The sequence below is a fragment of the Coenobita brevimanus genome, chromosome 72 (assembly GCF_032717465.1).
Source record: "Coenobita brevimanus isolate Jiangsu-jjx chromosome 72, ASM3271746v2, whole genome shotgun sequence".
NCBI classification, from domain to species: Eukaryota; Metazoa; Arthropoda; class Malacostraca; order Decapoda; family Coenobitidae; genus Coenobita; species Coenobita brevimanus.
The window spans coordinates 15,534,681-15,558,440 of NC_137025.1; the positions used below are offsets into that span (position 1 = coordinate 15,534,681).

General features: G+C 46.1%; 2 protein-coding genes across 2 annotated transcripts in view; one reads left to right on the top strand and one right to left on the bottom strand.

The window, feature by feature from the left end:
- LOC145407193 (uncharacterized) overlaps window positions 1-23,760 on the top strand; it is a 182,155-nt gene that overhangs the window by 6,107 nt on the left and 152,288 nt on the right. The window lies entirely within an intron of this gene.
- LOC145407054 (uncharacterized) lies at window positions 6,624-8,087 on the bottom strand. Its single transcript, XM_080278077.1, has one exon. It carries the CDS (start codon window positions 8,085-8,087, stop codon window positions 6,624-6,626), a length of 1,464 nt encoding a protein of 487 aa, XP_080134203.1.

Genomic DNA, 23,760 nt, shown 5'->3' on the forward strand with positions numbered 1-23,760 from the left:
CTTTACCAACTGGGTGAGATTAAACGATTCCGCAAACAGCTCACACTCTAGACCAGCGTCGTCAGTCCGAGCAGAATGCAATAACCATTCAGCGTTGTGTATGTTAAAATCACCCAAAATGGTAATTTTGGTGCCAAGGGCAAGGTCAAGGTTACTCAACTGAGTGGATATGGAATCAAATACACTGGGTTCCGAAGAAGCATTGGGTGAACGATAAACTACACAAATATATTTGGTAATGTTTTGACAATTTAATTTGTATAATGAGTAATCAAAACCGGATGAAGTGAAGTTTAAAATAGTGTCAACTGCATATTGGGATTTGATATAACAACAGGTGCCACCCTTGTTACGGAAGTTTGTAAGGAGATGGTAACCGGGAAAACAAAATGGAGAGGGTGAGATTTGTGGTTCTGTGAGGAAAAGGGCCAAAGGGAATATGGACAGAAGGAAAAAATGAACTGAGTTTAATTTTGTGGTAAGGCCACGGATGTTGGTAAAGAATAAGGCCGCACTGTCACTTCTTCGCCGACAAGCATTCCCGAAAATAGCAACAGTCGCTGCCGGCACAGTTGCTTGATGGCAACCGGGAGGACCCTGTGCCACCAGCCCTACCCTGCCGGTGGTGGCAATCCGAGGTACCACCTCATTTGATAGTAAGATTGCAGTGCCCATTACTAAAGACGTGAATAGAAGGTGTGATATGTTATGCGCATGTTGTGTGGTGTAGACAGTTGAAGGTAGAGGTATTATGAGAGCATGCTGGCCTACTCTCTGTGTAAATGAAAGGCAACCCTGACGGGGGAGGGGGGAGGAAGGAAGGGGTGAAGGGTCCATGGTGTAACAGCTGCTCGGCGCCACGCAGCAATTTCAAATTACAGATGGGAAAAAATTAGGATTTTGGGGGGATTTTTTTTCTTTTTTTTTTTGGCCATTTTTGGGTTCCGACGGTCCAGGCCCACAATATCCAGTAAGTGGGATGTCCGGAAAGTGGGCGTCCGGAAGGTATAGGGATTACTGTACAGTATTCAGCCAACATCTGCCAGTGTCTGGCCATATCTGATGTTCATGACACTTTTAAATTTGAAAGCAGGCTGTCAAAAGTTTGATTAGGTTAGGTTAGGTTTGGCTTTGCTAAATCATCAAGTTTCCCACAGGTTTGACATGATTATTAGTGTTTTCTTTCTTTGGGTACATTTGATTATTACATATGCATCTAGTTGGAGTGATGGTTGGTAAATAATGCAACCAGTCGGAGAGACTGGCGGTAAACACATTGCTAAGGTTGTCCTGGCAGCTTCCTTGATTATCCAAAAGTAGTATACTGTACAGTATTTTATTTTCTTCCAGTCACTTCTGACAGTCAGAATTCAACATTTAAATATCTGTGTTGCATATGTACCAAAATTACCGTACTTTCCTTGAGAGTGTGAGTTTTTTAACAATATAGTTGGAATCGCCACACCTGTTTGGTAAAGAATTGCTAAGATTTTTCTGTTGCTTGATGCTGGATGACTGTCTGTTAGCCTATTTGGATATTGCATTTCCTTTCACATTGGTCCTCCACAGCACTGTATCCAATGTTAATATAACCTAGCCTGAGGTAACTTAATTGTTACGTTAATTAACCCCTAAAGACCACATATCTGGGTCGATTTTTTGACTTTTACCAAGGTAAAATTTTTTCTTACAGATTTGAAGAGCTTGAATTTACACACCTGAAAATGCCAATTTCAATCTCCTTGGCTTAATGGTTACTGTACTGCAAAACCACCTGCCAAAGATTATAAAAGTCCCCCCTTGGTAAGAGCGTAAACTGGAAAAAAATCAGCGGAAACCTAATTTTCGCTAGAGAACCTGACCAATAGTAATGAAATCCATGTAAATTATGTTTCTATTGTAACCAGATGTAGGAGGCAGCAGGAGCAAAAAAAAAAAAAAAAGAAAAAAAAAGAAAAAAGAAAAGGCAAAAACAGTTTTTCCTAAACTTTAAAAATCCTGCAAAAACCTAATTTTCGCCAAATAACTAACTACACCAAAATCGATGAAACCAATGTAAAATATGTTCGTATTGATGAAGCTGTACTCCATTTCACCAAGTCTGGCACCATATCGTTGATGTCATCAACACCTGTAGCACTGATAAAGGTCCTCAGTACTGGATATCAGACATGGGGCCTGTAACTGGGTTTCTGTTACTCTTACTGTTACTATTAATTTCAGTTACTCTCTGTTATATCACTATTATAATTACTTTAATGGTCATATATTACTGTTACTATTACTTGGTTATCTATTACTATTATTATTAATATATTATTTACGATAACAATATTAAATTGAAAACGGTTTTTATTTTCATTATTGTTGGGAGGCTGTTCCACGGAAAGCACAAGTATATCTAGATCATCTGATGGCAAGTTGACCACTTTCCATTCTGCATGGTCTCCTGTGGTGTACCTGCAGCTTGGAGAGCAGCCAACAGGTAACCAAGGTGAGAAGGCTGTTTTTATTGATTATGGTAAATGGTATTAAAGAAATGTTTGTAATGGGAAGGTAATATACAATTATGTTACTTTGCCTTCTGTTACTCTTACAATTACTATTACAGCCAGTAACTTGTGATATATTACTATTACTATTACTCTGAAAACCCTGTAATAGTCTATTACTATAACTGTTACACATTGCTATTACCCCAAGTCTGCTGGATATACCTTTTTGTATTGCCTTTATATTGGTTCTCAAGATAATAAATACCGGTAGAGATTCACCTAGTGCAGAGGATTTATTTCAACACTACAGGCGTTGACGACGTCGCACATGGTGCCAAACTTGATGAATTGGAGTAAAGATGCAGGAGTCAGCATGAGAGTAAAAAAAAAAAAGCTAAAAGAAAATTTTCTGTGCCTGAAAAACATGGAAAATTTTGTAACATACTATGAAACCAGTAAATAAAAAAAAGGCTGTAGAAAGCACATTATAAATAGGAAATGAAATAAAATAAAGAAAAATGGTTGTACATACAAGTCGGCTGGGACAACAGGTGGTGTGGGGGGTATTTTGGTTCGATATAAAGGGGGGGAGGGAGATGGTGGTGGTGGGGGCTCTGGGGTTGGGGGTAAGCAGGCATGAGACACCCCCCATATGATGTAGATGTGGTGCTGTGAGTAGGTTGGGTGGTAGAGGACAGAGCAGGCTGTATCCAATCAGTCAGAGGGAAGTGGGGAAGCAGCTGGGAGGGGGGAGGGTCCCTCCACAGACCTGGTGTGGGGGTGGGATCTTCCTTCCCACCACCTCATCCCTTTGTTCTGATTGGGTAGGAACCATTTATGTCATTAAAAGGGCTGGCTTATTGCTCAGCAGTTTTTGATAGACCTTCTAGGATCATCAGTCTTAGGACTCTGTGGGGCATGCTTGCAAACTGACAATCGTGGGAGGAAATAAAGGTGAGGTGGAATCTTGATGACAGTGAAACATTTAAGGCTAGTCATGAGTGGTTTGACCACTTCAAAAGGTGGGCAAGCCTGCACCATGGGCAGATGTATGGTGAGACGGCGAGTGCGGATACAGTGGCGGCAGCAGTATTCCCTGGCAAGCTGGAGCAGATCATCAAGGAGGGGGGCTTCAGTGTGAAGCAGGTGTTAAATTGTGACAAGACTGGGCTCTTTTGGAAGAGAATGTTTTCAAAGACATTCCTTGCAACAGAGGAAAAGTTTATGCCAGGGTTCAAGGCCTGGGGGGCAATGCCGAGGGTGACCTCAAGAAGCCGCTGCTTGTCTACTGCTCCAAGAACCCCAGGGCTCTGATGGGGTATGTGAAGGAGAATTTAGGGTCGAACAAGTAGGCTTGGCTGACTTCCGGCATCTGTTCTTCCTATTTTCACTCCTGCCTCTCGCATGTCCTCAAGAGGTATACCTCCAGGGAGAACTTAGCCAACAGAAATCTTGTGTTGGTAGACAACGTGCCCAGCCACCTTCCTGCGATGAAGGACTGGGCAAGCAACGTAGAAGTGGTGTTCCTGTCCCCCAACACCATTTCCTTGTTGCAACCCATGGAGCAGGGGGTGATTGCGACATTTAAGGCATATTACCTCTGCCACACTATGAAGCAGTTGATGAGGGCCTGTGACAGCGACAACAAGACAACAGTGCAAGTGTTCTGGAAAGGCCATAATATACTCCATGCCACTGAAAACATCACTGCAGCGTGGCGGGAAGTTAGCCAGCCCACCATGAATGGTGTGTGGCAGAAGCTGCTGCCAGAGTGCGTTCGCTCCCTTACTGGCTTCCTCGAGGGCATGCAGACTCCGCCGGTGCAACGTGTGTGGCAGGAAATTGTTCAACTGTCGCATGAGGTGGGTTTCGGGGAGTTGATGAGGAGGACGTGGAGGAGGTCCTGGAAAGCCACAGGGAGGAGCTCAGCATGAGGAGATCCTCAATATGGAAATCCAGCGGGTGCACCAGGAGGCACAGGAGGAGGAGGAGGTCGTCCCTAAAGTGCAAGCCCTCAGTATGAAAATTTTGGGGGAGATGGTGGCCAAAGTGGACTAGGTCACAGTGCTTATGCACACACATGACCCTCTCTGAGGATGAAGCAGGGACACATCTGATCAGCTGGAGGAGGGGATGAAAGTGTGCAGTACGGTGCTGGAGGAAAAGAAGAGGGCAGCCAGGAAGACTACAATCACGCCTTCAAACAGGCTTCCACCACGCCAGTGACCCACAAAGCATCTCCCCAGCCCTCGACCAGCAGAGTATCTCTCTAGCCTTCAACCAGCAGAGCATCTCCCCAGCCATCGACCTGCAGACTCACCCAAGGCCTCCTCCCGCCGAGGACATGCTCGGCTCCTGCTGGACCTCACCTCCTGCCGATCCCTGTCTCATGTTTCACCTGTGTCTCCACTGTGGCACTCCGCCGCTCCATCGCTGCCTTTCTACCCCCACCCTCCATCTCCCACACCACTTTGGCCACTGCCTGTCTCCCTCACCACGACATGAGCTGCTGCATCAGTCTCCCTCACTACCTCGTCAGTCATCGCAGCAGTCTCCCTCGCCACCTCACTGATCTTTGCAGCTGTTTCCCTCACCACCTCCTCCACTATCGCATTGCACTCCCCAGAGCCATCGCATCGCACTCCATCACCACCAAGTCATTGCATTGCTCCCCAGTGCCACCGCCTGAGTCATCGCATTGCACCCCATCGCCACCCCCAGAGCCAGCGCATCAGTCTCCTGCTGCCACCACCCCACCTCGCCAGGCTTTCCCCCCTCCCCGTCCCCCGACACTACCCCAGAGATAGGGTTTGAGGGCTTTGAGAAGGATGAGTGAGTGCTAAGGAGCACCACATGTCCCCTAGCCTCAGGGGGGGATAGAAAGGATGACGACCAGAACCAGAAATGGACTTACAAGAAATAAGTGGTGAGAGGTGTTTGATATTTTCTGACCAATTTTTAATTATTTCAGATATTATTTGTTGGCAGTAGTAGTAGTAGTAGTTGCTCCCGAGGCAGTTTGGCCGAACAGCCCCGAGTCCCTAAGGAAGGCCACAGCAGAGACCGGGCTTTCCCACAGACTCTCAAGGACTGTATGTTGTGCTGTTTCACAGGTGATTGTGTGCAATGCAGTCTTCCATAATGTGCTTAATAGTATGAGAAGCTGTATTGCATCCTGGACAGGCATCAACAACGGAGTCATCCAGTCTCTTGTGTTAACTCAAGAGGGCTGGATGAAGCCCACATCTCAGCCTGGCCAGGTGGACCCTGTCCTCATGAGGGAGATAGGATTCAGAGGGGTGGATATCAGGAGTCTGTACATGCAGCTGTGTGTTGTCTTTAAGTGAATGAATGGAGCGGTGAGTGATTTGAGTATGGATATGCTTCTGGAAGCTGGTCTAAGGCAGGTGAAAGGGGAGAGATGACAATATTTGTGTGTAATATCATGTGCTGGGTGTTGTTTTGATGTTCCATGGTGTGTGTATGGATGTTCTGCCATGTAGTGTAGTGGATGGTGTGGATTTGTGGAGGCTGTGACAAGAATTTGGGTGCCTCTCATGTCTAGATGATCCTTAAATTTGAGGACTGTGGTTTCTTGGTGTAGGTGGTCTGTGGGTGTAGTAGCTGTGCAGCCTGTGATTATTTTTAGGGCCTTGTTCTGTAGGGTCTGTAGAGTGTTTTAGTGTGTTTTAGTGGGGTTAGAAGCTCATGCAGGACTTACGTAATTCATTACTGAACGTATATATTGTTTGTATATTGTGGTGATGGTTTCTTTTTTGTGTACAAATGTTGTATCGGCAAGCGGCCTTAAGGCGTTGAGTTTTGGTGTTAATTTATTTTTAATGTTTGTGATGTGTTTTTAAATGACATTGAAGTGTTGTATGTTATACCAAGGATTTGGGGGGGGGGAGTGTTGTTTATGGTGAGTTGTGGGATGTGACTGTGTTCTGCTGTCCAGTTTGTGAAAAGGGTCACTGTAGATTTGGCTGGGGCTATTTTGAGCCTGTTTGTGGTGAACCATTCATGTAGTGTGTTCTTCTTCTTCTTCTTCTTCTTGTGGGTTTAAGGGCCATGGCCAGTACAATGGCCCAATGCCCTGTCAATGCAAACTGCTTAGGGCCTCACATATTATATGTGGGAGGGCTGTCTAGATTTTCGGATAAAGTCAGACGTGCACCTCACGACCCGTTCTCGTAACCGAGGGTCCCCGATACCGCCTCCCAGGAGTGTGTGGAGAGACAGACTGAGAACTCCCAGGGATGCCAAACGTTCCCGCAAAAGGGTGCGAAGCGAGTGGAACCTAGGACACCGTAACATGAAATGTTCTATGGTTTCTTCAACCTGAGGACACCACTGGCACCATGGATGCTCTATCATACCCAAACGGTACAGGTGGCTTGCAAGGCCTGTGTGGCCCAACCGTAACCTGGTGATGGCTACATCAATGTCTCTGCAGGGATGGCGTGCCCAAGGGTGTTCAAAGGAGTCAGAGCGAAAAAGCCCCAAGTGGGAAGCAGGTAGGGTGGTTGCTAGGTGCGCATTCCAGTGCAATATGCAGGCGCTACGTGCAAGTTTAGGGAATGTGGCACTATCTGGTGTCACATGGACCAGTGTACTATGTGTCAGTGCTCGCTTTGCTGCTGCATCTACTATTTCGTTGCCACGGATGCCCACATGTGAGGGAATCCACTGAAGGTGGAGGTACCAGGGAGGAGTAACAAGGAAAAGGAGGTGTTCCATAATAGCATGGACAGTCTTGACATGAGTCACTGGACGATCCGAGAGAAGGAGGGTAAGGGCAGACTGTGAGTCGGTGTATAAGACTACCGATTGAGGCTGGAAGAAAGTTCGGATAAATTCAAGGGCCTGGAGGATGGCTATGAGTTCTGCGGTTAGGACATCGTACCGCCTGCTGAACGACCAAGTTTGGCATATGGAAAGATCTTCAAAATAAGCCGCTGAGGCAAAGGAAGATGGAGGGGAGTGAGACCCATCCGTGTAAATTCTCAGGAAGTCCTTATAAACTGAGGAGTCCAAACTGTAAAAGATCTGCCGTGCCAAGACTGCATCTGTCGACTTCGAGAACGGTACTGGGAAGTAGGGGGAGACATATGGAGACAAATCCTTCCAAGGGGGCACTGGGGAGAGAGGGGCCACTGGGGCAGGCCAGGGCAGATCGAGCGACAGGGTGTGGCAGGCTCGGATGCTGCGGATAATGTATGGTAACCTCATTCGCGGCCAAGTTGGGGGTTGACAAAGGACTGTGGAGAGGCGATAAAGGAAGGAGACCGGATGGCTGGAGGGAAGGGCCGAAATACGGTGAAGCAGCCGACAGTCCAGTTCTATGCGGTAGATGGAAAGGGGCATCACCCCTGCCTCTGCATGAAGCGAAATAATTGGGGTGGACTTGAAGGCACCTAGGGCAATGCGAAGTGCCGTGTTCTGGACAACATCCAACTTCTTTAGGTGGGTCTGGGCAGCTGATCCGTAAAGGGTGGTGCCGTACGTGATCTTACTGCGGATGAAGGCCAGATATAGTCTAAGAAGAGTGTTTCGGTCGGCACCCCAGCGAGCTCCTGCGACACACTTCATGATGTCCAGGCGCCTAAGGCATGCCGATTGAAGATGGTCAATATGGGGGGCCTAGGTGAGACGGGGACTGTCCAAATGGAGGCCCAGAAACTTGTGCCGAGTCCGGAGGGTGAGAGGTTCTCCAGCTAGCTGAATTGTCGGCATGGAGGGGAGCCTCCTTTGGCCAAAGTACATAAGAGCACTCTTGGGTGCATTGACTGTTAGCCCCCAATCTGCAGCCCAGGTGGCAAAGGCATCCACAGCCTGTTGGAGGCGATGTTGGGCCTCCCATAGGGAGGCAGCACTGCAGAGGATTGAGACGTCATCTGCATAGACTAAGGTGGATACTCCAGGAGGATGAGGGAGGTCATACATCAGGACGTTGAAAAGTAAGGGACTGAGGCACAATCCTTGTGGCACTCCCTGCCTGACTGGGGTAGGGGAAGAGTATGTACCCCCAAGGGAAACACGAAAGGATCGCTCCTCCAAAAAACTTTGCACCCAGGCCAGTGCAGAGCCTGTGATGCCAAGACGGCACAACTTGTACAGTATCCCATCATGGGAGGCAGAATCAAAAGCCCCCCGGAGATCCACGAAGGCAGCCAGGAGTATCTTCTTATGACAGGACGCCTGGTGGACATGATGGTCAAACTGGAGGAAGATGTCAGATGTCCCTCTCCCTGGGCGGAATCCACATTGTACATCAGACATGCGACTATTGTGCTCCAGCCACCAGGAGAACCGACGGCACACCATCCTCTCAAGCACCTTCCCGATATTGGAGAGCAGTACAATTGGTCTGTAGGAAGCCGGAGAAGAGGGGTCTCTCCCCGATTTGGGGAAGGGCAGGAGGTGGGAGGTTTTCCAGTGAGATGGGAATATCCCTGATGCCCAGCTGTTGTTAAAGATGTCTAAAAGTGCCATTTGAAAGCGGACAGGGAGATGAATCAGAAATTCGTTAGGTACTAAATCTGGCCCACATGCCTTCTTTGGTAGTAGGGTCCGCAGAGCAGAGGAGAGTTCTGCCTGGGTAAAAGGAGAGGCTAAGCCTGCTGGGGGGGAGGAGGAGATGCCTGCCTGAGTGACCCTGAGTAGGTGTTGAAAATTTGGAAGTGGAGCGGGGGAGCCAAGTCTAGCTCCAAAGAAGGCAGCCAGTAAGGTAGCCTTGTCTTGGAGGCCTGCCAGAAGATTACCCTCCTTTACCAGAGGATACGAAAGGGTGGTAGGGTGACCCTTCATTGCCCGAATAAAGGACCAGGTCCGGGATGGTGAGCTTGAGAATGACAGGGTTGAGCAGAAAGCAGACCAGGCAGCACAGCGGGCTCGGGTGAGAGTTCGCTTGCATTCTGCGTCCCTACGACGGTGAGTGTCTTGGTGGCTAGGGCAGGGACATCTCCGCCAGACGTTCCAGGAAGACCTCCTAGCCCGGACAACCCTGGTGCAGTCCTCTGTCCACCAAGGAACCGTGGCAGTGCCTCGGGGACGTGTTGAGGACCTGCAGAAGGTCGCCTTACCTGCTGCGATCACAGAGGACTTAAAGTCCATCACGCAATCATGTATGGGTCCTCCAGGCGGAGGCCCAGTGTTATCAAGGGTCGCCTTAAAGGAGGACCAGGACCCTCGTGTGAGGATCCAATGTGGACGAGGTGGAGCAGAGCAGGGTGGGGAGAGAATGGGGACATCTAGGATAACTGGAAGGTGGTCAGACCCCAAATATGGGCCAGTCCAGATGGTTGAGCCTCCAAAAACGGGATCCCCCAAATATAGATCAAGTGTGGAGGGTAGGCCTGAGTGCGGGTCAATACGGGTCTGTAGCCCTGATGGGGTGAGCAGGGTGAAGCGGTCACTTTCTAGCAGAAATCGGAAGAGGGAATTTCCTGACCTATTTCCAGAACCTCGGGTCAGGAAAGGATCCCAATGGGGGTGTCTGGCGTTAAAATCACCCAAGAGGAGGCATGGTGAAGGGAGCTGGTCTTGATAGGCCTGGAGTTCTTCCAGGCCTATGTCCTTGCATGGGTTGTAGCAAACCGCCACAGTGATCCATCCCTGCAAGAGGGATAGGCGGACCACAAGAACGTCCAACACCCCTCGAGGGGGGCGGGTCAATGGCAGAACCGAGCTAGGCACATCCTCCCTGACTGCGACAGCTAGACCTCCTCCGACACCCTGACGATCAGCTCGGTATACAGTAAAACCCCTGAGCGACAGATGGAGATGTGGAGCTAACCAAGTCTCACATAGACCAATAACATCTGGAACGAGGTCTGCTACTGTGTGTTTGAAATCGGATGTTTTCCGAGGGAGCGATCTGGCATTCCAGAGGAAGAATCTACGTAGAGGTAAAGGAGCCATCACTGAGGGGAGAGTAGAGAGAGAAACTGGGGCACGAGGCTGACACATATGTCTATAAAGGATTGTCCATTTTTGTACATGGACAGGGCTGTAAGCAGAAGGTCCACAAAGGACCCTGTAGAATGGGCACCTGTGAGGTTGGCATAAGGGGGGGCGTGGGAGGTTGCCCTTGGTACAGGCTGACGTGGAGAGGCAGGAGATTCACCAGGTGTGGAGCCCGTCTCAGGAGATCTGGGGGAGGTGGCGTGAGATATATTTGGATCTGAGGCGGGAGTTGTGGCCATTAAAGGGGTGGAACTGGGTGACATTCCACCAGGCTGGGTGAAGGGAGCTACTGATTCTTGTGCAGCATGTGGGAAAGAGGTCCGATTTGGGTGGGGACGCTGTCGACGGGGCTTGGGTGGAGGGAGAGGGTGGAGCAGCACTGCTGACTGGGAGGTTGGGTGGGAGGACACGGCAACTGTTCACTCCACTTCACTTGATTCAGTTGGAGAATTACCACCAGATGTTTCGGGAAGCTCTTCCAATGCTGAAAAGCGGTTGCTGACCACTGTTGCCTATGTTAGACCCTCCTGAACAGGCCGGGAAATCCGACTGGGAGCAATATATGTTGTCGAGGGGTTGGAGCTGGGAGGAATACGGCCGGATGGATTAAGGGCCCGCAAACAGGTGTTGACGTCCGACAGGGCTGACGGGTCAGTCCTAGCAGCGTCATGGATGGCAAGCGCCTGCTGGTAGACTGGGCACATGCGGGAGACCACTTGGTGTGCGCCACCACAGAAGAAGCAGTAAGGGTCGTTAGTGCACTGACCACCTGATGGGGATTTGCATGGATGGAACCTGCTGCAACGAGAGCAACGAACTTTATTTTTACAAGATATTGTGTCATGTCCAAATCGATGGCATGTATAGCACCTCAGGATGGGAAAAGTGTAAGTCCCTACAGAGTAACATAAGTGGCCAAATATGACCTGCTCCGGCAGGGGGCCCCTGAATTTGAGCCGTACCACCCTGGCTGCCACTGCTGCCTCACCACCAGGAGGGCGGACCATAAGGCGGGTGACTTCCTCTAGCTGGGAGGAACAGTTGCCAAGGCAGCGAAGATTACTAACAAGTTCCTCCTCCGTGACATCAGGAGCAACAGGCCCTATTTTCCCATATGAGAATTCGCCACTGGAAGGTGAGCGAGCCAACCAACACCTTACTGGCCAGTCCCCCAGCTGGGTGAGGGCCTCTGGTGGTACAGTCATTTTGGCCACATCATCTGCAAAAACACAGAACCTGATAGCTGCTCCTTTACCTAAAACTCTGAGTGATCCCTCTATACAGTACTTACCCCATGAAGATTTGTTGATGGCATCCGACAACCTGCGGGGATTCAGAAATACAGGGGTATTGTCAGCCAACCTTGCTATGTACACGAGGCTCCTTGGTTCACTGGAATCACCAACTGGGGCGGAAGGCCGTATCCATTTTTCCGGGGCACCTCCCTCGTCACTAGTGGCGGAGGCCGTCCTCACCCTCTTACCAGGGGCAACGACGTCTGCAGCGGCAGGAGCGAGGTCCATATGGACGTCCTGTGTGGCCAGGCCGGTCATGGAAGACTCCATGCCTGGCCGTTACACTCACTGTAAAAAACACTGGATCACTGTGGTATTGCCACGATTTGCCCAAAATAAGCTGGATGTGACTACGGCTGAGATGGGCTAACACCCGAGAGTAAGACGGTTGACAACACGATCGGGAGGAACACGTCCGACAACGACCGGGTCTAGGCAGCGTCTCCATGTAGTGTGTTGAGGCAAGGTTGGAGGATTTGTGCAGTCATGTTTGGATTTTGGTGTGTACATTAAATGTTATGTCGTCTGCATAGGGAGCTATGTGTATTTGTGGTGTGTGGGGTGTGGGTATGTTATGCATGTGTAGGTTAAAGAGAATAGGGGAAAAGACAGATCCTTGGGGGATGCCGTTTGTGAAGTTTCTGATGTTCGATGATTGACCGGCAGATAGTAGATGTGCACATCTGCCTGCTAAGTAGTTTGCCAGCCATCTTTTTGTGTTATTGCACATGTTTGTGTTGAATATTTTGTTTATAAGGTTGTGGCTGGGGATAGCATCAAAAGCTTTGCTAGTGTCTAGTGTGACTAGTTGTGTTCTATATGGTGGCCTAGCTGAATTGATGCCATCAAAAACTCTCTGTATAAGGTCTGTAAGAAGAGTGTTTGTGGAGTTACTGGCCTGGAACCATGTTGTGCTGGGACTAGGGAGATGTAAGGTGTAACTAGTTGTAATACCAGTCTTTCTGTGTCTTTGGAGGGGATGCAGAGGAGTCTGATGGGGCGGTGTGAGGAAGGTAACGTGGGGTATTTGTTGGTTTTGGGAATAGTGATGATAGTGCCATGCTTCCAGATGTAGGGTTTTGTGTTGTGTGAGTAGCTGTAGTTTGATGTGTTGGTGGGTGCTTGTATGCCTTGTGGTCCAAGGTGTTTAACCCCTTAACCGCGGGGCGTCACTTTCGTGACGCTTGGGAGCAAGGGATCATACCGCGGGGCGTCACTTTTGTGATTCTGTGTTATTTTGAATTCACCCGGGCTTTCAAGTGGTGGCTTGTATCATCTATCAGTACTGCCAGTGTCCAACACTAGTCAGCACTCCTAATCTCATCTGTACACCCATCCATTGTTGACAATTTAGCCATTTCTCCCCGTTCTTGACTCCTCTCCCTACCCCTCCTCCATTACCCTATCCTCTCGCCTGCCCGGCCGTGCTATGCTAAGTAAATCTTCCCTGGAATTTTTCACTGATTTCATCTATTGAAATAAGCCGTATGCCCTATTCTTATACCAAATAATATATACAAGAAAGAAATAAGGTAAGTGAGAGTGCCATACACCTAGAATTGGCTAATTATCACCTGACAACACCTCACTTGCACTCGTTCGCTAATTTCCGCTGTTTACTACCCCTTGAAATATGCTGTATAATCTATTTTCGTAATAAAAATATATATAAGAAAGGAAGGGAGAAGCCTAAGTGATATTTACATTCACCTGGAACTACCTAATTATTGCAGGCCACCACACCGTATTCTGCGCTAAGTAAATTTTCCCTGGAATCTTCCACTGATTTCATCCATTGAAATAAGCCCTATGCCTTATTCTTATACCAAATAATATATACAAAAAAGAAATAAGGTAAGTGATAGTGCCATACACCTGGAATTGGCTAATTATCACCTGACAACACCTCACATGCACTCGTTCACTAATTTTCGCTGTTTATTTCCCCTTGAAATGTGTCGTATAATCTATTTTTGTAATAAATATACATATAAGGAGGGAAGGGAGAAGCCTAAGTGATATTTACATTCACCTGGAACTACCTAATTTATAATGTATTGCAAGTGAAAGTAATGAATGTAAATATACGTGAACAGTGGAAAATAGTTTTATAAGTTACTTCAAGTGACAGTGCCTAACACAGTGTAAATAAAATAGAAATGTAAATAACGTAAATAAAATAGAGAACATAAATAGAAATGTAAATAAGTAGTATTATAAGAATACGAGTATATACCCTAGGAGTAATGAAAGTGAGTGTTTCACTCTAGCATGTCTGAATACTATGAGTTATGAGAGTGAAGGTGAAAATGACATTCACTCTCAATGCTAGTATACAGGATGAGAAAGTGAATGCTACGTATTTTACTGAAAGAAATTGAATCCCTACGGTGACAATAAACTACTATTACTGAAGGAAACTTATGGATAAAGACTGTAGATATATATAAGTGTTATATAGTAACAGAAATATAAACTGTGAGTGTTTTTATGAATACAGTAATAGACAACACTAGCGGCGAACGATCGGAAGTGGGATGGTCATACGCCCTCGTAATTTTCATTGCTTTCACAGTGTTTTTTTGGGGGAGTATGGATTCCAAACTATTTGAGAATCATAGAATAGTGTTTCTAGTGATAATATCAGGCTGTGGTAATCATATTACGTGTTGTCGGGAAGTGTAAAGTGGAGACTTCGTTACCCAACTTCAGAGGTCTCCACAAGTCCTATGGTACTCGACGAAGGCTCAACAAACACCCAAGGAGAAAGCTGAAGGTATGTGCCATAAGTATACATGATTTTAATATTCTAGGACTAATAACCGATTTTTGGCAAATATTTTTAGAGAGTCTGTCGGAGCACAAATATGCCCGCGGGAGCCGCAAGGCAAAGCAAAACAAGCCCGCGGTGTAAGGGTTAAGGGGTGTTTTGCCTATATAGTCTGGTCCACAGGCAGATGAGTGCTTGAGGTCACTAATGATGTGCTTTATTTGGTTGTAAGTGAAAGGTGCAAAGTCTGGGTCTGTGGGGAACTGTCTCTTGCATTGGATGATATGTCGGTCATTGCGATGGAGGTTTAGATGACTGACATGTGAAAAGTGATTGATGAGAGTGTTTGCTTGTTGTTTATTTGAGGGTTTGGTGTCTGTTGTTGTGATAGCAATGTGTGATTGTGTAGTGTTGCTGTTGGAGAGTGTGATGCTGTTTAGTGTTTTGTAGATTTTGCTGGTGTTTGTTTTGTGATCAAGTGTTTGGAGATAATTATTCCAATTTAGTGTTAGCTGCCCTAATATTTTATTGCTTATTTGAGTGTTGAGTTTTTGTATTTGTTGTACGGTGTCTTGTGTGTGATGTGTTAGAGAGTTTTTTTTTTTTTTTTTTTTTTTTTTTTATGCGAGGAAGAAGGAACCAAAGGCATGAGCCTGCAGTAATAGTTCCCTCCAAGAGAAAAACAAAATACAATACAGAGCCAAATTCAAGATCCGATCATTTTGAGATGCCTGGACACACTACGTTTGAAAGACTGGAGATCATAGGCAGAAGGAAATACAGACAGAGGGAGACAGTTCCAGAGCTGACCTGTTGCATAAATGAAAGACTGGGAGTAACGGTTAACTCTTGCATTAGAGAGTTGGACAGAAAAGGGATGAGAGTTTGCTGCTAGACGGGTGCTACGCGCCCGTCGTAGAGGTGGAGGAATGCAAGCAGACAGTTCAGAGGAGCAGTGACCATTAAAGTAGCGATAGAAAAGAGATAAAGATGCAACAGTGCGGCGAAGAGACAGAGGTTGAAGGGAGTCAGTAAGAGGAGGAGAGTTAATGAGACGAAAAGCCTTTGACTCCACCCTATTGAGAAGAGCTGTATGTGGGGAGCCTCCCCACACATGAGAGTTGTACTCCACACAGGGGCGGATAAAACCCCTGTATAGAGTCAACAATTGTGCAGGGGTAAAGAAAGAGCGGAGTCGGCTTAGCACACCCAATCTCTTGGAAGCAGATTTTACAAGAGATGTAATATGATCTTTCCAAGATAAGTCCCGAGTAAATGAAACCCCAAGCATGTTCAAGGATGATGCAGGATTAATCTGAATATTATTAAACATCAGTGGGTATACCTGTGGAAGATTTTGTCGGGTTGATAGGTGTAAGAACTGAGTCTTAGATGCATTAAAGACAACCATATTATTTTTACCCCAGTCAGAGATATGAGTCAAGTCAGACATTAGGTGTGCCATAGCCTCATCCCTTGTTTCTTGAAGTAACTGTTGAGATGGGCGTTGCAGGAACCGAATGGAAAGGTGAAGGGTGGAGTCATCAGCGTATGAGTGGATAGGGTTAGATGTACAGCTTAGAAGATCATTGATGAATAAAAGGAAGAGAGTTGGTGATAGGACAGAGCCCTGAGGAACACCACTGTTGATAGATCTAGGAGAAGAACGATGGCCGCCTACGACAGCAGCTATAGAACGACCAGAAAGGAAGCTAGCGATGAAGGCACAGATAGAAGGATAGAAACCGTAGGAGGGCAGTTTGGAAATTAAAGATTTATGCCAGACTCGATCGAAAGCCTTTGAGATGTCAAGTGCAATGGCAAAGCTTTCGCCAAAGTCCCGAAAGGAGGATGACCAGGAGTCTGAAAGGTAGGTGAGAAGATCGCCAGTGGAGCGTCCCTGACGGAACCCATACTGACGATCGGAAAGAAGGTTGTGATAGGAAAGATGCCTTAAAATTTTTCTATTAAGAATTGACTCGAAAACTTTTGAAATACAGGAAGTTAAAGCAATTGGACGATAGTTGGAGGGTTGGGAGTGGTCACCCTTCTTTGGGACTGGCTGAATGAGAGCAAACTTCCAGCAAGAAGGAAAGGTACAAGTTGACAGACAAAGGCGAAATAGTTTGCCTAGGCAGGGTGTAAGCACAGAAGCACAGTTTTTGAGAACAACAGGAGGGACCCCATCAGGCCCATATGCCTTGTTAGTACTGAGGCCAGTAATGGCAGAAAATACATCAACTGAAGAAATTTTAATGTCAGCCATGAGGAAGTCAGAGGGGGAAGTGATGGAGGAACAGCACCGGAATCGTCTAAGGTGGAATTGGAGGAGAAAGTCTGTGCGAAGAGATCTGCTTTATCAGTAGAAGAAATAGCTACAGAACCATCAGAGTAGAAAAGAGGAGGGAAGGATGATGAGGTAAAGTTGTTAGAAAGATTTTTGGCAAGGTGCCAGAAGGAGCGGGAAGAATTCGAGTTGGAGAGTTGAGAGCATTTAGTATGGATGAAATTATTTTTAGTAGAGCGAAGAACAGACTTAGCACGATTCCGGGCAGAAACGTAAAGATTATGTGATTCAGGGGTGGGTTGGCTCCGGTACCTTTTGTAGGCCTTCTCCTTGTTGCGGACAGCATTAGAACAAGCGTGATTAAACCAAGGCTTTCTTGCGTTAGTCAAAGGATATGAGAAAGGAATGTATGCTTCCATGCCCGAGAGAATAACCTCCGTAATGCGCAAGGCACACTCAGATGGCTCACGGCCATGGAAGCAATAATCATTCCAGGGAAAATCAAAGAAGTACTGCCTGAGGGCCTCCCAGTCCGCGGCTCCAAAATGCCAGAGACGACGTTTCCCTGGAGGGTCCGCAGGCCGTACTGGAGCGATAGGACAGGTTAAGGTAATAAGGTTGTGATCGGAGGAGCCCAACGGAGAGAAAAGATTAACAGAGTAAGCAGAAGGATTAGTTGTGAGGAAGAGGTCAAGTATGTTGGAGCTCTCTCCAAGGCGGTCAGGGATACGGGTAGGGTGCTGTACAAGCTGCTCTAGGTCATTAAGGATAGAAAAGATGTAGGCTTGTTCACCAGGTGGATCCGTGAAAGGAGAGGAGAGCCAAAGGTGGTGGTGAACGTTGAAATCTCCTAGAATGGAGATTTCAGAGAAAGGAGAAATGGACAGAATGTGTTCCATCGTAGAAGTAAGATAGTCGAAGAATTTTTGATAGTCAGTAGAATTAGGGGATAAGTAAACAGCACAGATATATTTAGTCAGAGAATGACAGGAAAGCCGAAGCCAGAGAGTGGAGAATTCAGAAGAATCAAGTTCAGGAACACGAGAGCAAGATAAGTCGTTGTGTATGTATACACAACAGCCACCTTTGGCTTTGAAATGAGTATAGAGAAAGTAGGAGGATACAGAAAAGGGTTTGCTGTCAGTTGCCTCAGACAGCTGAGTCTCCGTTAGAAAAAGAAGGTGAGGTTTAGAGGAGGAGAGGTGGTGCTCAACAGAGCGAAAGTTAGAGGAAAGGCCGCGAATGTTGCAGAAATGAAGAAGAAGAGAGTCAGACAGTGGTTCCAGGCACCTCGAGTCGTCACCGGGAGAGGGGCAGATGGCGGGGGCATTTATGGTCCCCCCCCCTGGGGACTCCGAGGCTGGGTGAATTGATGCCATTTTGGTGAATTTTGGATAGGAAGTGTAGTGTGTACTGTGCATGTAGTTTGGTGAAGATAGATAGAGAAATTTGTACTGGAGAGCATGCTGGCCTACTCTCTGTGTAACTGAGACACTGAAAAAGTTCAGCAAAGGGGGATGGTGTGAAGTTGGGGTTGTGTCTCTGTTCCCTCTAGGGATGTCTCTTCTGTCTACATTTTGAATAACTATTGAAAGTGGGCGCAGCAGTGTTGATGTTTGTGATGGGTGTACTGTTTAATATTTCAAAGTGTTATTCTGTTTCAGTTGTGAAGGCCTCCCAGTTGGCTCTCTTATATTTAGTGTATGTGTGTCTGTGGTCAGCTGGGGTGATTCTCGTTTTGGTAGTGATGATAATTGGGGGGTGATCAGAGCCAGGGGTTTTGACCATTCTCCAGGATTTATGGGGGTGTGGTTTAGGGAGTAAAAGGTGATGTCTGGGGATGATGGCAGGAAGAGGGCTTGGTGTAGGGTATGGGTATGTTGATGGAGATTATTATTTAGTAAGTTATTTCCAGGTGTCCTTCACTCTCATCTTAAATGTCAGGACCAACTTCCTAGCCCCGGGCTTCTACGCTCCTCAGGGGTCAACGTAAGATTGGATGATGGATTGACTGATGGATGGTTAGGGTAGCTTCTTTTACAGTTGCTAGGTCATTTAGATTGGCTTTAAACTTGTTTTTGGACTCGTTTTGGTGGGTTTAGCAGTGCTAGGCAGGTGTGCAAACACTTGCGCACCCTTGCGCTCCGGTGATATCATTTGCCAATTGCGCACCGCACGAGACCATGCGCAATTTTGCGCTTGCGCACATGAAAAGGCAGGTGCACAAGTGCAAACTTAGTTGCGCTTGCGCACCTGCCCTGTGGATTGCGCACTGCGCAATCCAAGGGGCATGTGGTCTTTCAGGGGACGCATGGTCTAGGGAGCTTCCCGCATGGCTGGACGATGGATGGGGGAGGCTGCGGTAGGTCGCAAGGGTGGGTTGGTGGGGGGAGGCGGGAGGGAAGGGAGTAGTAGCATTTCTTAATATGCTTCAACAGAGATAATGTATTTTTAATATTTTTTAAATTATTATTATTAGTAAATAATAATAAATATACATTATTTATTAAGATTAGCATATGCAATTCCTTACAAAAACCATTAAAACATATTATTTAAATCAAATATCCACAGCCTAATAATTTATTAGGCTGTGGATATTTGATTTAAATACTCTGTTTTCATGATTTTTTATTTTTTGTAACGAATTACATATGCTATTGTATATCTATATTGAATTATTTAAATAGTCTTGACAAAACAAGAGAGAGAGAGAGAGAGAGAGATAAAGAGCATTATTCTGAGAGAGAGAGAGAGAGGGAGAGAGAAAATAAATGCGGGAATGGCAAAGGAGTGTCCCTTTGAGTGAGGAAATAAGGCATACTGTAAACTTCATCCCTCTTCTCTGTCTTACTCTCCATTCCCTCCTTCCTCTGAGAGAGAGAGAGAGAGAGAGTTGATGATACAGTAATCACGTGATCTTTGCCAATGCCTTGGTAAATATAGGCTGTTTTTCCCAGACAATGACCTACTGTACCTCAGTCACCGCGGGTAGTGGGCAGGTTGCTAATTTAGCAATTTATTTAATTATACCAATATATATTTTACAGTAATTCCCACAAATATATGCAAATGATTTGCGCTAGCGCTTTGAAAAAAGAGGAGCGAATGATGAGGTGAAAGAGAGAGAGATTGTCCAGGTGCTTTAGGGTGCGAAAGTGGATGTATGTGGAATAACTGAAACAAAATGGAGAGGAGAAAGTGTGAGAGAATGGGAGTATGGATCGGGTATATGTGCAGGAGTAGGTGAGAATGAGAGGGCGAAGGAAGGAGTATGTATAGTTGTGAGTAAAAGATGGAAGAAGAGCATAAGACAGTATGGATCAGTTGGGTCAAGGATTGTGTGGGTAAAGTTGAAAGTTGGAATACAAATGTGGGCGATTGTGTGTGTGTGTGCGCCAACGCAAGATCGTGCTAGAAGAGTGAGAGAAGAGTTCTGGACAAATGTAGAAGTGTGCATGGAAAAGTTTGGAAGGAATGAGAGAGTGTTTTTGATTGGTGATATGAATGGTAAAGTTGGGAATGTGAAGGTGGATGGAATAGTTGGTGAGTGGGGTGTGCCTGCTGAGATAGATGAGAATGGGAGTGCGTTAGTGTACATTTGTGCTGGGAGGGGGTTGGTGGTAGCCAATACCCTCTTCAGGCATAAAATGATCCACAGGTATACATGGCGAGTGATGAGAAGGGTGGGTGGTGAACTGAATGAAAGGAAGGCAATGATTGATTATGTGTGTGTGGATGAAAGGATGCGAAGATGTGTAATGGATGCAAAAGCTTATAGAGGTTGGGGGAGTGGACTTTCTGACCACTACTTGGTGGTGGCCAGAATTAGGATTCAAGTAAGATGGAGAAATAGAAGAAGGGAAAGACGAGAGGAAGGAGTAGTTGCAAGGAGAGTGGAAAGGTTACAAGAGGATGAGAAAAAGGCAGAGTATAAGAGAGAAGTGGAGGAACGATTGGGCAAATATGAATTGGAGCAGATGGGAGACGTGGAAGGTGTGTGTAGCATATTTACAGAAAAAATATGTGCAGCATGTGATGTGGTGTGTGGAAGGAAGAGAAGACGGAGGGGGGTGCAAGGAACAGCGTGGTGGACTGAAGAGGTGAAACAGGCTGTGGCACAAAAGAAGAAAGCATACAATGAATGGACGAAAAATAGGGGCGTGGAAGATATTGAGAGGCGGAAGAGAGAGTTATATGTAGAAAGAAAGAGAGAGGTGAAAAGATTAGTAAGAGAGAGTAAGAAGAGAGTGGATGAGGAATTTGGAAGGAATTTGAGTGTAAAGTGGAGGGACTGTAAGAAAATGTTCTGGAAAGAGGTGAAAAGAGTAAGACAGGGTGGAAGTGAAGTTAGCAGGGGAGTGAAAGATAAAAATGGTAGATTACTAGTGGAGAAGGGAGAAAAAGTGAGCAGATGGAGAGAACACTTTAAGGAATTGTTGAACGTAGAGGATGGAAGTAATGCGAGTATAAGTGGCTGGGGAATGGCTGGGAGAAGGAGGGAGGTGAGAAGACAGGAAGAAATCAGTAGGATAGAAGTTGTGGAAGCAATGAAGAAAGTTAAATTGGGGAAAGCCCCAGGAATTGATGGAGTGTGTGGTGAAATGCTGAAGCATGGGGGAGAAATAGTAGTAGAATGGATGTGGAAGATGTACAGATTAGCCTGGGAGGAAGGTAGAGTCCCGGAGGATTGGAAGTCAGGTATAATTATTCCCTTGTACAAAGAAAAAGGGGAAAAAGAAGTGTGTGGTAATCATAGGGGCATTTGTCTTCTTAGTATAATAGGAAAAGTGTATGGTAGGATACTTATTGACAGAGTTAGAGAAAGAACAGAGAAATTAGTTGGAGAAGAACAGGGAGGCTTTAGGAAGGGAAGAGGTTGTGTAGATCAGATATTCATTCTTAGATCTTTAGTGGAAAAGTTTCTAGAGAAGGGAAAGAAGTTGTATGCGGCTTTCATGGATTTGGAGAAAGCATATGACAGGGTAGATAGACAAGGATTGTGGAAAGTGTTAAGAATATATGGAGTAGATGGGAAGTTGTTGAATGCTGTGAAGAGTATGTACAATGGTGCGAAGGCTGCAGTGCTTGTGGATGGTGAACTAAGTGAATTTTTCTCTTTGAAAGTTGGGTTGAAACAGGGATGTGTCATGTCTCCATGGTTGTTCAATCTGTACATGGATGGGGTAATAAAAGAGGTACAGGGTAGGGTAGTGGATGTTGGAGTGGCCCTGGTGAGAGAGGATAGTGTTTGGAAACTCCCTGTACTGTTGTTTGCAGATGATACTGTGTTGTTGAGTGAAGACGAAGGGGAGCTGCAAGGCTTGGTGGATGAGTTTCTGAGAGTGTGTAAGAAACGGAATCTGAAGGTGAATGTAGGGAAGAGTAAAGTGAAGGTCTTTGAGAGAGGTGAAGTCAGTGAATGTATAGCGAGGTTGGATGGTGAGGAATTGGAAAATGTGAGTACGTTTAAGTACTTGGGTAGTGTGATGCGTAAGGATGGAGGTTTGGAGGGTGAAGTGCTTGAAAGGGTACAGCAGGGAAGAAAGGTTGCTGGTTCTTTGAAAGCAGTGATAAGAAACAGGGAAGTGAGCATGGAAGTGAAAAAGTTACTACATGACAGTATTGTGATACCAACTCTAACATACGGAAGTGAAGCTTGGATGTTGTTGTCAAGAGTGAGAGCAGTGGAAATGAGTTATTTAAGAGGAGTCTGTGGAGTCACATGGAGAGATAGGCTGACGAATGAGGATATAAAGGAACGTTGTGGTGTTGATGTGGATGTGATAGGGAGCGTTATGATGAACACACTGAGGTGGTTTGGCCATGTGGAGAGGATGGAGGGTGAAAGACTGACGAAGAGAGTGTATGTGAGTGAGGTGGAGGGGGGAAGAGGGAGGGGGAGGCCAAGGATGAGATGGAGGGATGGGGTGGAGAGGTATATGAGAGAGGGGGGTGTGAGTTGGGAGCAGGGTAGTGAAATGGCGGGGGACAGGGCGACTTGGAGGCGATTTTTTTGTGGCCACCCCAGACGGGATTGAGGTGTCTGGCAATAGATAGAGAGATAAATATTAGATTGCGCACTTGTGCAAATTAAAATTAATAGAAAATAATAATAATAAATACTTGTAAAAGTAAATAAGTAGTTATGATGTTTTATTTAAATATCTCAATAATTTTCAGTACAGGTAGGCCCTTAATTCACGCGAGGGTTACGTTCCCAGACCCTTGCGTATGTGGTAAATTCGCGTATACATTCTGCCCTTGTGTGCACAATTACGCATGTCTACTAAGTATATTACATCTGAATAATACTGTTTATGCACTAGATACACCTTATAAACTAGCATAAAATATGAAAAACATCAAAAATGTACGAAATTTAACACTGAAACCTGACAAGCACAGGCGTAGGTGGAGACACTTCAGCAGTCTTGTGCACAAACCCTCACTGCCTCCCATATGCTACATTCTGCCTTCTTTATTGTCCAAACAGTTGACTCATTCACCCCAAACATATGGTTCTGAGCCAGTTCACAGGCATAGGTGGAGACACTTCAGCACAGTCTGGTGCACTAGCCCTCACTGACTCCCGTATGCTACGTTCTGTCTTCTTTATTGTAAGAACAGTTGACTCACCCCAAACAAATGGTTCAGAGACAATTCACCATCAAGTCAATTCACCATCAAAATATGGACGATTCCCTGTCATTCTATAAATATGCTTATTTTTTATTAATTAATACTTTAATAACTAATTTTCAGGGGGATTTTATAACTCATATAAGTAAAAAACTAGTGTACTGTACTTGCTAAATAAACTGGTATGTACATAAATGACGGGGAATCGTACTGACGGAGAATTATCGCCGACATTCCTCCCTTAAGTTTGTCCAACACTTTCACTTAGTCAGCAACATCACTTTACAAGTCCGTTTTGGTGTG

What these genes read in the sequence shown, in the direction of transcription:
- LOC145407054 (XM_080278077.1), bottom strand. Translation starts at nt 8,087, where the DNA reads ATGAAGTGTGTCGCAGGAGCTCGCTGGGGTGCCGACCGAAACACTCTT.